At 38.9% G+C, this 15231-nt stretch overlaps 2 protein-coding genes across 10 annotated transcripts in view; both read left to right on the plus strand.

Annotated features, from left to right (window-relative positions):
• Positions 1 to 2996, plus strand: part of htt (huntingtin) — a 38943-nt gene extending 35947 nt beyond the window's left edge. For all 7 annotated transcript variants that reach the window (XM_041982928.1, XM_041982932.1, XM_041982929.1 and 4 more), the window contains one exon: positions 120 to 2996. In XM_041982928.1, coding sequence (XP_041838862.1) covers positions 120 to 333 — 214 coding nt within the window. In that variant the 3' untranslated portion in view covers positions 334 to 2996. The remainder of the gene's footprint in view (positions 1 to 119) is intronic.
• A 932-nt stretch (positions 2997 to 3928) lies between these two features.
• The window catches only part of rgs12b (regulator of G protein signaling 12b), a 58527-nt gene continuing 47224 nt past the window's right edge, over positions 3929 to 15231 (plus strand). For all 3 annotated transcript variants that reach the window (XM_041983194.1, XM_041983193.1, XM_041983195.1), the window contains exons 1-5: positions 3929 to 4078; positions 5138 to 6436; positions 7922 to 8155; positions 8855 to 9844; positions 13107 to 13226. In XM_041983194.1, the coding sequence (XP_041839128.1) occupies positions 5351 to 6436; positions 7922 to 8155; positions 8855 to 9844; positions 13107 to 13226 (2430 nt within the window). In that variant the 5' untranslated portion in view covers positions 3929 to 4078; positions 5138 to 5350. The remainder of the gene's footprint in view (positions 4079 to 5137; positions 6437 to 7921; positions 8156 to 8854; positions 9845 to 13106; positions 13227 to 15231) is intronic.

The raw sequence follows: 15231 nt of genomic DNA on the forward strand, positions 1-15231 counted from the left end.
TAACAGGATAATGGTCGAGTGTTTGAATTTATTAGCAGAGGCGTGAATGTGGAGAAAAATGTTTTCTGCTTTTCCAGTTGTGAGGTTTGTTGCTCTTAACTCCCCTTGTTGTGAAACAGCCTGCCGCATGTGATCAGCCGCATGGGCTCCTGTGAGGTTGTGGACGTCAACCTGTTCTGCCTGGTAGCCTTGGATTTCTATCGACACCAGATTGATGAGGAGCTGGATCGCAGGGCTTTCCAGTCGGTCTTCGAGACTGTGGCATCGCCAGGTAGCCCTTATTTCCAGCTGCTGGGCTGTCTGCAGTCAATCCACCAGGACACGTCACTATAAAGGCAATGCACTGAGATGGGTACAGAGCGGGGCCAGGGGCTGAAGTATGGGAAGCAAAGTCAGCTAGGTTGTACATCTCTCCAAAAAGTTGTGATGGAAGGAAAAAGAATGTTTATTGATGAAACTACTGTAGCTGCATCCCTTTCCCCCCTTTTCACAGATGTGGAATAAGTAGAGCTACTGAACCCACCGTAATGAATTCAGTGAAGTAAGCAAAAGAATGTATGAGGGAAATCTAGATTCAGATCTCCGTCATTCATTTTTTTAAATCTGTTAAATGTAGAAGGTGCCGTCTCTGAATAGGAAGAATGAGTGCATCTCTGTGGAAGATACTGACTGTAAAACTGGATCTGCTTGCAATCTTTGTGGACTTTTCCTTGACATGCCATGGCACCTTTTCATTAAAAAGAAGAGAGAAAAAAAGATTATGTCAGACAAATACGAATTTGTTTATTTTCCTGTGAAGACTTGCTCCAGTATTGTGATGTCAGTAAAGTAATAGAGAAAAAAAGTATTTACTTTATTTAAAGGGTCAATGCATCTATTTTCCAGTGAGTTTTCTTAAAGAGTGCTTAATGTTTGCTTAAGATGCTGACAATAGGCTGACACGAAAGGGTCAGAAATGCCGGCTTAATGTTGTCAATAATTCGTATATATTTAAGTTTCATGTGGTCGTTCAGACACACCATAGTTAAAAAGCTAAATATTTTATGTGTATGAATGATCAACAATGGCCATAGTATATATTTTTTCTTTTTAGAAGAAACGGGGGTTTGTGTTGCAGAAAGTGCAACTTTTTTCAGCAAGTCAACTATTCTGGATGTAAAAAATTGAGAAGGCGAAAATGCAAAGAAAAATAATTTTCTGCCACGTTTCCAAATTTATACTTGATGTTAACTGTTAAAGAGCCCGTATGTGCACCTAAATAATAACAGTGGAAGCTGTTGAGTAACAAATACCAAAATTGAAGTGATGTTGCGTTTCTTTGTTTTTTACTCTGTAGCAGGGGGAAAAGCATTTTCTCTGATTTTATGAATTTGCTTATATATGTCTAGCTTTTTTTTTTCTTTCAGTCTTTTTACGCTCCTTGACGCACCTGAATGATTCCACCTGTCTATTTCTTGTACCTTTTAATTCTCAGGACACAATATGTGACTATTATTGTTGTAATAAAGGCTGAAAGTAATTTACAGTCTTACCGTTAAATGGAGCTACCGTCGTATATTGAACAAAAATAGGAAAAAAAAGTACACCAATATGAAAGCCATGGTGCATGATCAAAAAAGGTGGGTGTAAAGAAGTAAAAAAAAAATAGATGATGAAATAATCTTGACACAAACACAAAAGAAAATGAAAAATCAGTGAATGCAGAAAGCTTGAAGCTTTTAGTGTTTGATGAAAGACTGAGTTGCCTAGGAGTGTGTGCTGGGCTCCGTTGCTCTGTGTACACTTGCCTTAGTTAAAATTGACCATGTATGTCCTGTACACTGAAAGCTTAAACGCATGCTTAGCATTACTCCTATTTTCTTGCATTGTGTTTAATACTGTATTTCCATGGTTATTGTTGCCATGACTGTTGTGTGGAAGAGAAGCAACGCAATCCAAAGGGAGCCTTGTGACCTTAGCGACCGACAGCAGCTTTGACAAATCAACAGAGGAGGAGGAAGTGTAGCAATGCCACGTCGCAGCAGGAGTTTTTTTTTGGTTTATGTTGAACTTTAAATATTGCTTTGTCTCTGTTTAAAGATAAATATTACATCACTGTCTTTGTGTAGACTATTAAATACATGCAGCACTTAAAAACTTGAAGTTCTTTTCATGTTAATGTTAGGCGCTTTCTTGATATGCAGTGAGTCTTGCACTTCATGTAATATCACAGTGGTTTGTATACTTATGTCACCACTTTCCAAACTTAACTGCAATCATCCGTTTCCTTTTGATTGTTAAAAATGATGTATTCACACAATAAAGGAGTCCTCTGCAGCCGTCATGTAAATTCCAGTAAGACTTCGGTGAAACGGATTAAAGGAACCCTGAGTCCTGTTTCCAGAGTCGTTTTCAGTGTGTCTTGCTGTGGGAAAAGATATACGAGACAGCAAAAATATATATGTTTAAGAAAACAATTCAAAGCACGATGCAAGATAAATTCCTCAACTACCTTGTCCTTGGCATAAGAAGAGCGAAGAACCCCTGCAGGGAGGGATAATGCGATTACCCAGAAATCTTTTGTTGGTTTTGTTAGATGGGCTAACAGCTTGTGGAAAAAAAGTTCCTGGTGATTTAACACTTCAGTTTAAGACTTGATTGTGCTTTTGGGCTAATGAAAAAGCTGAGAGTTGAACCTTTCTCTGCTGAAATCCTGAACATGTACCATAGTTTAACATATCTTTTTGATGAGCATGTTGTCAACTTGTTTTAAAAATAACTCTTTCCAAAATACACAGGTGAATAGTTTACATTTTCAATGGTCATCTCTGGAGTTGGTAGAAGCAAATGAAATTATGTCCTTGACATTTTCTTCAGACTGGATCTTCAACACCATCCCTTTTTCTTTTTTTTTTTTTTTTACAGTTGCCTGTAAACTATGAAAGAGATTGTTCATTTCACTATTTAAAAGACATTAATCACTGCATATGGTCTGTAGAAATAAATTATTTAAAGGTGTTATTTGTGAGACTTGATTTGTGAAAGTTGCAAACTGATACCATTCAATGGCAAGCTAGCTGGTTAATAATGACTGACATGACCACGATCCACTGAATGTTTCTAATGGAATCAATCTGTGAGATTATAGCCACTAAAAATATTTTGTCTTATGTTTTCTGGCTGTCAGAAACTAGTTCCTTCTGAGTCCAGTTAAGATCCAAGCCCATTCTAAGATCCAGAATCTAGCCCCCCTGTTCTGCTGAAGCTCTACATACAATTTCCTTTTCTCATCCAGGCTGCAACTCCCTTACGGAATAAAAGGTATGAAAGTATTTACTTGTTTTACAAGCCCCCATCGAGATGGCTGGTTTAATGAAAAGGTATTAACAGGATTACCAGGCAGCTGCCATATGGTTCACGGAGCACAGAAATCAAGATGGCACATAAATTACGCAACTGCATGATGGCAGATCCTTCTAGTGGCTGAATTTTACAGCTTTACATTGTGTCATCTGTACCTGTTACAGATGACTTGGACCTCTGCCCCATACATGTTTACGTTTTTAAGACTTTATTGCAGTTTAGGGAGACAAGTTTAAATAAGACTGAGTCCATTTAATCAACAGGTGTGCTGGGTTACAAATCTGGTTTGACGCCAGTTCACATAAGTTTTTTTAATTTAATATATAAACAATCAAAAAATGTTAATAAATTAATATATGATAAATATTTTATATTATAAAATACATGCTAATCAAATATGATCTATAAACTTAAAAAATTCAAAAATAAAACGGTGCGATTTTGATTCTCAAATGATATATTTATCATTTAAAGACAGCCTGTGGCCTGCATGAAGCAACGAAACTTAAAGCTCATAATTCATTTTCTCACTTTGTTTAAAGTTATGCCCCCCTTTAGCACGCCCTCCCTGAACACATCCCTTCCTCTCCCCCAGTCCTCCTCCTTCTCTTGGGCTACTTCGCCAGATGGTGCAGTCTTTTCTTTTGTTTACCCATCGCCCCTGAGTTTACCTAACTAACCCTAGCGACGAAACTATGCAATCTTCCCGAGAAGCATCACCGCTGGACACCGACAAGTAAGTCATTTTAAAATCTCGACTTGAGTGAATCCGCGGGTCCCGACATCTTTTTTGGAACATGAAAATCTGCATCCACCTTAAACTTTGCCGTCTGCGTTTTTTTTTCTTTCTTTCTTTACAATTCAGACGTATTTTAGCAATCTGTTGTTTACTTGCTGTTTTCTCACCGTTTACTGGTTGAAATACAAACGTGCACTCTGCTTCCAGTTTAACACCGAACGACTCTTAACAGCCAGCCTTTACGGCTGGTGTTGGCACGCGTTTTGACACCTGTAGAATGGGCTACTGTTGGTACTTTTTATTTGTGATTTCTCAAGCTAACTTTTGTTAATAGATCAGCATAACTGTTTGCAATGTGATTGACAGCTGGGAAAGCCAATGACAGGGTAAAATAAAATCTGTGTACACCGCTGTTGCTACGGTTACAGACCGACATTCCAAAGATGTGGAACTTGAGAGGCGGGACTACAGCATCAAGCACGGGTGGATGCACGGTTTAACACCAAATCATGGCAAGAAAAAACTTTTTAAAACTTTAACGAACTAACAAAATACACACGTTTCTCTGTTTTAGGTTATATAAACATAAGGACATATCTCTCACCATCGACCACTATCCAAACAGTGGCAACTTTGCTAGCGTGTTCGGCTAATTAAGCTAACGGTCTACGTCAGCTAACATTTTCTAAATGAAACTATAACCAAGGGGTTGTCCAACAAAAACTAAAGTCAAAGGACATTTAAATAAAAACTGACCCTTTAAAGGTTAAAAGATGTTTGAAATCACGACAGAGCTCAGGTGTCGTGCTGCATTTACCTGCACCTCTGGCAGCGCTGTTCTGACTCCTAGTTGTGCAGGTGCGGGTGTGTCACCCAGTCACCTCCCCTCTTCTCTGTTCCTAAACAGTGGAGGCTGTACTTCACGTAAAAAGGAAAAGCAAGTTTGATATATGGATGCATGAAATACGTATTCAATTGGAACTTAAGCACAGCAATTAACATGCAAAGGTGTAAACAAAGAAGTGACTGATTTGTCTTTATTCTTTTGTGATTCAGGTAACATGCCTGGGAAAAGAGTGACACCAGGATGGGACTGATAGCAAGGTTGTGTCAAAACTGAGGCCTGAATCTCACCCATCTGCTGCATTTTGAACTGCTGCTCATTTTTTCGAAGCAAACTGATAGCACACAGTCATTCAGTATGCTTTTTGTTCTTTCATGAGCAGAAAACAAGCACTTAAAATGAGAAATTGAAATTTACCCCAATCAATGGACAAAAGAAGGTTTCCTGGCACCATGTCCAGACAAATGGATGCATCATCCAAGAGGCGCCCCTGTGGTGGAAGTGGACTGAACTTCCCCCAGCCTCCCCAACCGTCATCTTCCTCCATCCAGTATGGTCGTATTCAGGCTGTGGAGGTGGCAAGAGGGAGAACGGGGTATGGTTTTACACTGTCAGGCCAAAGCCCCTGTGTCCTCAGCTGCATCCTCAAAGGAAGCCCTGCAGACTATGTGGGGTTGCGTTCAGGTGACTACATTCTTTCTGTCAATGACATAAATGTCTCTAAGGCATCCCATGAAGATGTGGTCAAACTGATTGGACGCTGCTCTGGTGTTTTGAAACTTGTCATTGCTGAGGGAGAGCGTCACAGGCGCCACCATCATCAGCACACCACTGGGAGTCGCCACCAGGGCAACAATGCAATGGCGGCATCTTACCTTGACTCATGCTCTAGTGATGATGAGCTTGATGGTTTCTATAATAACAGTGTTAACAACAACAATAACAGCAGGTCAAACTGTGGAGCCCGCGGAGGATGGTACAACCCCAAACTGGATTCAAAGCAGCTGGGCATCAACAGAGCAGAGAAGGTGGTGGCAGAGTTACAATCTGGAGGAATCTTTAGCATGATCTTTGAGAACTCCAGCCACTCTTCCAGCAGCTCAGACAAGGACAGGCCCGGGGTTAGCTCTACGTCAAAGCCGCGTCCACTTTCCGATCCAGAGTTGACTCCATATCAGAAGTCCTCTTGTTCCCAGAGCAACCCCAACCTTCTCTCCGAGGAAGAGATGGCCCAGGTCCTGAATGATGATTCAGTTTTCCTGGAGTCTGACTTTAGCCATCTCCACCTTCACCACCATGAAGAGCAAGATGTGGGCGTAGGAGAAGCAGGCGACTTTGGCCTGGAGCCCAGTGAAGGTATCCTCAACGTGGGGATGATTGTTGGCTATCTTGGCTCCATTGAGCTTGCCTCCACAGGGACAAACCTTGAGAATGACAGTCTGCAAGCCATCAGAGGAAGTATGAGGCGGCTCAGAGCTGAACAGAAGATTCATTCATTGGTCCTCATGAAGGTGCGACTAACTTTTAATGTCATGTTAGCTATTTTGCTTTTCAGTAAAAACAACATTAGTATAATCTAAGCACTATTTACATATGTTTTCAACTCTCTAGTACAATATGATACCAGTTAGGAAATTCATATATATATATATATATATATATATATATATATATATATATATATATGTATTTCTTTTTTTAAGAAGTTTGGTCAACTTTTATTTCAGAAATGTTAAAAAAAAATTAATTAGCTTTAACATGTTATAACACATACAATTTTGAATGGAAAAGTATTATAAAAGGAAGTCTTTTAAAGGCTTTTATTTAAATGCTGTTTGGAAGCAACATTGAACTGCATTAAATTGAATGTCTAGAAGAGTCTAAGCATAACTTTTCAACTTTACACAACCTACATATCAAAATAAAGATCACAACCATTTACTGAACAAGAAGCTAAGGTCAAATTCCAGAGTTTGATTATTACTGCGTCATTTTGATGAATGTTTCTGTGAGTTTTCTGGCTCTTTCCTGACATGCGTTGCCATTATTTGTGATGTTGCTGCTCAGTTTTTCTGGAACAAATCCACTTTTTCTAGCCTTTTACATCCCCTTTATTCTAGAGGGGGAGAGTGTGGCTGAGTTCATTTTATAGATGGCAGAAAATGTGTGGAAATTATGAACAAATAAGACAGGGTCTCTGTGACAGTGGACTATCGTCTACAGAACATATCAGTAGCCTGAATGTGATGTTTCTACATCAAAATTAAATTAATTTTTTTAAATTATAAAGATCAGAACAAAATAATGATGAGTTATAGGCTTTTGACGACTAAATATACCTAGACACACTATACCAAAAATTTCATGCCTTAAGGCAACATATGCAGTTCTCTTTAATGGTATGTTGTTGCTTCAGGATAACAGTTGTATTTGAACAAGTTTTCATTTTTTTGATTAGCAAATAACCTGTATTAAACTATAAAAAATAAAGGTTAATCAAACTGAAGTATGGATATTTTTCCAGACAGAAAAAGGCCAGGAGAAGACATTTTTAGACCCTTTTGTGGAACTTAATAGCAAAGCTGTTTCCTTCATAAAAAGTCTGTCAAAGAAAAATTTCAGTATGGCTTCCGGAGAGTTATGTTAAAGGATTTATTAAAGGATTGTTATTTATTCCTTGTGGTCTTCCCTCCTAAGTAGAGTATTGCATAATATAAAGAGATGCATTTTAGAAATGTGCCAGACCAAAAATTGGTGCAACATGGTTAAATAGAGGATTAAATATATATCGAATTAATAAAATCAGTGTTTGACTGTAACAGCCTGTTAATAAATCTATTAGTTATATTACTAAAACAATGTATTAGTTGAAAATTAGTATTAAGTATAAAATCTATCTGCTGTTATGTCATTTTTAAACTTTGTCAGCTAATTGCAACTGCCTCATCATTTTTCCTTGTAGCAGGTGGTAACATGGTTAAATTATATCCCACCAGGTCATGCATGACAGTGTGCAGCTGTGCAGTGACAGAGGTCAGGTCTTGGCCACCTATCCTGCAGAAAAACTTGCTTTCAGTGCCTGTTGTCCTGATGATCGGCGATTCTTTGGACTGGTCACGATGCAAGCTACAGACGATGATCGGCGATTCAACAATGGACAAGATGAAGAGGGGGGTTTGAGGACTTCATGCCATGTTTTTATTGTGGATCCAGAATTGTGTCACCACCAGGTAAAAATATGGATGTGGGAATGAGACAGTACTGATTCACTGAGTCAAAATGTTGAAAGAAAAGCTGTATTTTCTTTAAGCTCTTTATAGAAATATTGATTTAATTTTTTAAATATATTATGTAAGGACTGGGAATTAAACTAGAAAAATAAAAATAATAAATTGTCATGTTTTAAATTCAATATATCTTAAAATGCAATTTTAAGATAAATTGTTTTACAAAATCATAAAGAAATCATAAAGAAAGCAGTATATATATATATATATATATATATATATATATATATATATATATATATATAGAGAGAGAGAGAGAGAGAGAGAGAGAGAGAGAGAGAGAGATAGATAGATAGATAGAAATCAAACATCAACCATTTACAGCAATTAAACAGGAAAATAAAGTATCTCTGAATAAACTGCATTATACTTCTAGTGAACCAGGGCGGTATAATATCAGTAAATTCTGTGTATTCAACAATAAATAAGATGTTCCATTGTGTTTAACTGTTTTAAAAAACATTGAAGTGATTTAATAAAGTGTACTTTACTAGCACAAATATTTCTCCCATGGGCCTTGCATTTCAGTACTTTGTTTATTTTTAACATGATAGTATTTATGACTGTTGTTTGTTTTTTGAATTGGGCTAAATAACTTACTCCTGTACTACCACTCAGATTCACTGAGACTTGTTTCCGCAGGTCCATATGGGGGTCGCCAGGAGGTTTGGCTTCGAGTGTACCCCTGATCCAGACACAGGGGGCTGTCTGGAATTCCCCTTCAGTTCTCAGCCTCTTCTTCAGTTTGTTTCTGTCCTCTACCGGGATATGGGAGACAATATTGACGGGGTTCGGGCTCGTGCTTTTCATGACCCCGACAACGATGCTCAGCAGAACCACAGCACCAGCAGCAACAGTGACAGTGGGATAGGCAACTTTTTACCGGAAGAGAAGAGCAACAGAGTGCTTTTAGTTGACCTCGGAGGCCCTCCCAGTTACAACCACGTCTCTGGTTCACGCCAGTGGGACAGCCCACCCTCGTCCCAGCAAGCTTGGAGCCCAACCTTCGGAGCTGCAGCCTCTCATCCTCCTCCTCCTCCACCTCCTCCTCCGATGCTGAGAAATGGCCACTACCGTCCTGATCCTCACCTTGCTGACCTCCCTCACCCTCTCCCTTTGGCTCACCCTGATGTCTCTGGCAGGCATTCACGAGGAGTCCACCCACACCGCTACTCATCAGGAAAGCAGGGAGGAGCTGTTGGGGGTGGAGAAAGAAGAGGGGCTTTTGGAGCAGTAGGGGTGGAACCACAGCGGTGGCTGCCAGTCCATGTGCTGAGAGACTGGCGCCAGCAGCACCACCGCAGCCACCTCCAGGGTCTGAGCAGCGATCAGGAGTCCTATGCTGAATCCACTGACGGATGGTCATCAGCCAATTGCAGCACCCTGCCTCCACCCATGAATAAGATCCCAGCCGACCGCTATCGGGCCCCGTTGGCCCCTGGAGACCACATGCAGCCACCTGGTGGAAGCAAACCTCCACCTCATACGCATCCCCACACCCACCGGCTGGCAGTTCAGAAAGATGAGTGGGCTAAGAAGCTGTTTGGTTCAGAAGACAGAGAGAGGACTGGAGCTAGGAGAAGTGAAAGAGAGAAGAAACCGAGAGGGAATTCAAAGGAGGGAGAGAAAAAAGTAAGTCTTTAATGAAGTTATTAAAGTATTGTATCAGTTTTCATGCTGTTACTTTTTTATTTTATACACCTTTCCTCACACTATTATCCATTTTTCTATTAATGGTACATTCACAGATGTGCTAAACTGGTCCAGTTTATGGACTAAGAAAGTTGTGTTAAAACTGACTGTGACATGAGAAGCCCCAGCAACAGGTAGCACCCACCATCACACATTCCTGCTGTGGAAATTTACTATGACTAGGGTCTGTCCAAGTCTCCAGTTTATTGAGACTATAAATCCACGTGTGCTCTTCATCGCATTCTCAGCCCTGTCCTTCAAGCATTTAACTGACCCAGTCCTTCAACGGAGTGTCTCTTTACTCACAAAGAAAACTTTTTACTTGTTTTGGAAGTTGCCATGAACCACACTACACCCCCCCCCACCCCTCCCCAATGCCATGGATTACTGTGAATAATGTGAGCGCACCAGCTGGCTCATTCCCCAGACTTGCTAAATGTAGATTGATAAGTTATTTATCCTCACTGCTCCAGTATCAGATCATAAATTATGCATTAGCCAGATATATGCCTTCACCAGAAAACCACCTGTTTCCTACCTGTGAGTGACTTCATGTCACAGTAAAGTTATTGCTATTCAAGTGGTAATATTTAAAATGCAGTGCACTTATCACTAGTTGTTTCCTTTTGCTAAACAATAGAAAAGAGATGCAGACAAAGAGGGAGAGAAATGTGCTCAACATGGATGTTTACATGTGTGTAGGAAACAGCTGCATCTGCATTATCTTTGTCTTCCTTTACATTTAAGAAAGACATTGATGTATATTTCTTTGATTTTGGGGAAGCTGGTGCTTTCCCGGTAAAGTTGTTGGTGGACAGGGTTTCAGGACCATCCAGGGGATAATCAGAGGAAGTACTTACAATGTCATGACAAAGCAGAGACAAAAAGGAAACTAAACTCTCTGAACAGTGTCCTCAAACAGAACAGAAAAATATGGAGGCTGTTGTTTTTCATGCTAAGTCACAATTTCTTATAATCAATGTAAACTCTTGATTCTGCTGCTACAGAATGTCATGTCGCTATTAATGCTTGTGTTTTGCCATTGTCTTTAATTGCTTGCATTGTTTGACACATGGTGGCGCTGTTTCACTTCCTCTGCAAACCTCCTGCACTTTCGTGATCATCCATGGGAAACAATTTCAAGTTTTTATAGAAGAAGACGTCAGTTTTAAAATGATAGACAAACTTAACCAATCATTTTTTTTTCTGGATAGCAGAAAATATAAGGAGACCTGAGTTTGTTTTGAATGAACCTGACATGCAATCCAGTGTATGTGACACAATAATTGTGTTAATGTGGCAGCTGGGAGGAAAACCAGTTTGTGAATAAGCAAAAAAAAAAAAGGTCTTTGAATGGGTGGGAGTAAACAGTGGAGACCCCAATTTAAAGTGCTTTGTTTTGAAAGATAGAAAAGGCCAGTCAAAGGGCTGTTTAATTTTCAGTTAGCCTAATTTATTCTAATTCTTAAGATAAAATCACATTGTTTTATTTTACTCTGTCTTATTTACTCAGCTTCCAATGTCTTTTCTTTTTAAAGAAAAAAGTATTTTCTCTGTGTTTTTGTCTGCCTTTTATGGTGACAGCTGTGTTGTTATAAACAGGAAGGATGTTTTTCTCTTTCTGTGTGTGTGAGGGAGGGAGAAGGCGACCAGATCAGCTGCACAGATAAAAGCTGTGTCTTTTCACTAAAATTAAGTCTTTCAATTTTTTCTCTGAAAATGCTTTGGTTCATTTACACCGAAAACAAAAAAACCCCCAGTGCCAACATTTTATTTCCTTTTCAACTCACATTTCAGCTTCTCTTACAAAGTCGTCTGTCATTTCTAACTGACCAGGTTACAAAGACGCCCCATGACACTTCGTGTCCACATATTTAATCAAGTGTTCGCATCTTTGCTTTATGACACGAATGTAGAAAGATACTTGCACATAGCCATGGCTGACTCGGTGTCAAGGCAACACCACCTAATGAAATGCAGAGACTGGTTCCCAATCAAGCAGTCAGAACCTGTCAGCATCATTTAATTACTCATCACTTGCCATCACCTGGGGTCCATTGATGTAAGCTGTCTCCTACAGTATAAAGAGATTAGCCAGATGCTCGTTGTCAGAGATGAGAGAGAAGACAGAATAGATTTGCCTTCTAAAAGAGGAACAGTTCTCAGAAAGCTTATTGTGTGCCTAAGAGCGCAACATTACCTTAACTGCCCTCTTTTTATTGCACTTCTCAGTGCAGTGACATCACTCTCAAATGGCTCTAGATTATAAATCTTGATGGTCCAATGACTATCTCATGTGCTCTTTGTAGGCAGCTCTTTGTCTTCATATCACTGCTCCATTGCTTAAACTTAATTACATTTAGATGTTTTCCACTGGAACAGGCCTACAAACAGGACAAAGTCTTACTTTATTTATTTATTTATTTATTTTTTGCACGAAACAAAATTCCTTCAGTAGTGTGATACAGATATAAATCTTGGCATTCTGGTCTTTCAGGTGCAGCTCTTTAAGTGGTACCATTCCCCTTTTTGTGTGTTTCTGTGCTATCACTGTGATTGTGGGGTTGACTGTAGGCCACTTCCCAGGACTGTACATGCCTGCATGTATCATGTGGAATTTAACATTTAGGCGAAAAAAAAAGGGAACCCAGCTGAAAACACATGCATGTGTTAAAAAAAAGGAAATCTTCAGTCAAAACTCGACAAATCAATATTCATGTTGGTCTGTCAGCATGTTATTTTTTCTTCTTCTTTTTTTTAGACATAAGATTTTCTATGCCCCAAACAGACATGACTTTAGGGTGAAAGAAATGGTGATGATTGTTTATATTTGTGCCACAGTGTTAATACAAATGGACTTGAATAATGCAAATAAATAAGAAAATGATTATTCCCTGAGCAGTTTTATTTTGCAAAATCTATAAGAAATACTTGACAACTCACTCCAGTCTTGCATGACTTAATTGTTAACAGGTAAACTTTGGTCCTGTGACAGAAGTTTCTTTTCCAGCAGCAGTGTAAACATTGTAGTTTCCATTAATTAGCAATAAAATGAATAAAAGAATAAAAATATGAATTTCTGGTCTGATAAGGTCAGGCCTTATTATTAAAATGTGTTTTTATTGTTTGAATTTCATTGTATTTTCATTGAATTTAGTGTTGTAGCCCTTAAACTGAACATATCAATCTTTTCATGTCACAGGGTGGCCGGTTCCGCGGTTTGACGATGGGATTTCCTCCCCTCCCTCAGCGCTCCTCAGCCAGACGCTCTTTTGGACGCTCCAAACGCCTCAGCATGGCCCGCTCCCTGGACGACTTGGAGGTGAGAAACATACGCAGGCTCACAAACGATGCTGAGCGTCATCGTTATGCTCGGACACTCTGACCATGGGGGTATTGTCACATTTGAGCCACACGTGCAGCATCTGTCGCTAATAATAGCAGCTCATGTACACATGACACATCAAGCTCTGCTCTCGCATCACCATGGCAACATGCACACAATCATGGAGAGAGACATCCTCTAGAAAGAGTCATATGAAATTTTCACGCTTGTACGTCAGGATGGTGGAGTTTTGTTATTTTTGATTCCTCTTGACCAGGTAGTATTGTAGATCTTACTTCATAAAGCAGCCACATACCTGGAAAGCTTCCAATGGCTGGGTAGAATATGGGAACACTGTTACAGGAATTATCCTTTTGCTCTCCTTTTAGCTGCAAGAAATGGCTTGGTATTCAGTCATTTGAGAGCCATGAGTTTTGCTTAACAATATCCCTATTTAGTTCTACTTTACAGCGTTTCATAAAGAGAAAATCTGGAGTGGACATTCTTGTACTCGGATGAAAAGATGCTGTGTGTTGCCTTTAGTTGTATTTATCTCAACCAATGGATTTTAATACATTATTTGTAGTTTTCAGTGTTGATTTTCTTTCCTCCTACTTCTAATGTGTCCTTTGAAATATTCAAAACAAGACTTAATACTGCATCCTCAGGTTAAACTGAAAGCATTTAATACCGTGTGCAACGTCATGGTGGCTTGTCTGTATTTGTTTGTTTATGTCTGAAGACTGACGAAGACCAAAGGAGAGCCCTGCTGTCTCAAGTACAATTCATAACAGTAGCTTTGGTTCTGAGATAGAGATCAGAGAGAAGTTAAATGTTTCCTCTGTTTAGTGGTGGCTGGGGCAGTTCAGGAGCAGATAAGCTGATCCCACACTGTTGCTTCTGTAATGATAATTTTCCTATACATTTTTGGCATTCTTCCTTTATTTGACAATAAACAGCAAAAGAAGGAGGAACGACAGGAAGTATGGGGCTGGAGAGAGGTGGCTTTAAACTGTTTATTACGTAAAGTTTTAATTGCTATTTTAGTTTCCATGAGGAATATCTTGTGTGAGTTTAACTTCTCAAAGGGAAAATCATTTTGTATTCATTTGTGATTTCATTTCAGCTTCCCCATTCACACATGCAGCTCCTGTTTGGATAAACTTGAACTGTGATTATTAAGTATTTGTTTAATGTTGTTAATAATAAGGCAGTACCCTTTACAGTTAAGCGGTACCGAACACTGATGACATTCTTTCATTCATCCATTCAGTCAGCATGAGACTCTCAGTGCTTGTGTTGCATTTCCTGTCAATATTAGATTGAACTGTGTAATGTAGATGGTTAAAATTAGCTAACACAACACGTTAACATGTTGCATAGACAATTCATGTCATGTCATGTGATGAAGGACTTAAAATGCCTTTGTTTCTTTTTAATAAATTGGGTAATACACTTTGAGGAATATGCTTTAGTGCTGCACCTAACACTAGTGGGGAAAACTACAGAGTAGGGAACGTTTAATCACACTGTTATTTAATTATTGGCACAATCTCTTGGATTCCTCTTACAGGAGATTAAATTAACAAGTCATTTTTGCCAATCAGTTAATGTGACTGCAACAGTTTAAGCTGATGCTTAAATAGGATTCGGTCAGAACTGATAAGATTGCAGCTGAAACTTTTATGAAAAACAAACAACAACAAACACATTAAATTAAAAAAAAGGTAATTAGATAAATAGTTTAATTTAATAAAATTTTTTTTTAACCCTTTAATGGCATATGTATCATTGATACATACAGTTTCTGAGATCTTTTGCATCACTTTATGGTAAAAACCTGTGGTATACAATGCTATACTTGTCTTCTGTCCCCTGGTAGATACCCTTTTTCACTACAATAAATTTAATATGTCACAATAATAAACAGTAAATATACAAAAACCTACTTTATTTATTTAATTTTTACATTTAAGGGCCGCATGAAGACTTCAGATTAAAA

This window comes from Melanotaenia boesemani, chromosome 4 (assembly GCF_017639745.1).
Source record: "Melanotaenia boesemani isolate fMelBoe1 chromosome 4, fMelBoe1.pri, whole genome shotgun sequence".
NCBI classification, from domain to species: domain Eukaryota; kingdom Metazoa; phylum Chordata; class Actinopteri; order Atheriniformes; family Melanotaeniidae; genus Melanotaenia; species Melanotaenia boesemani.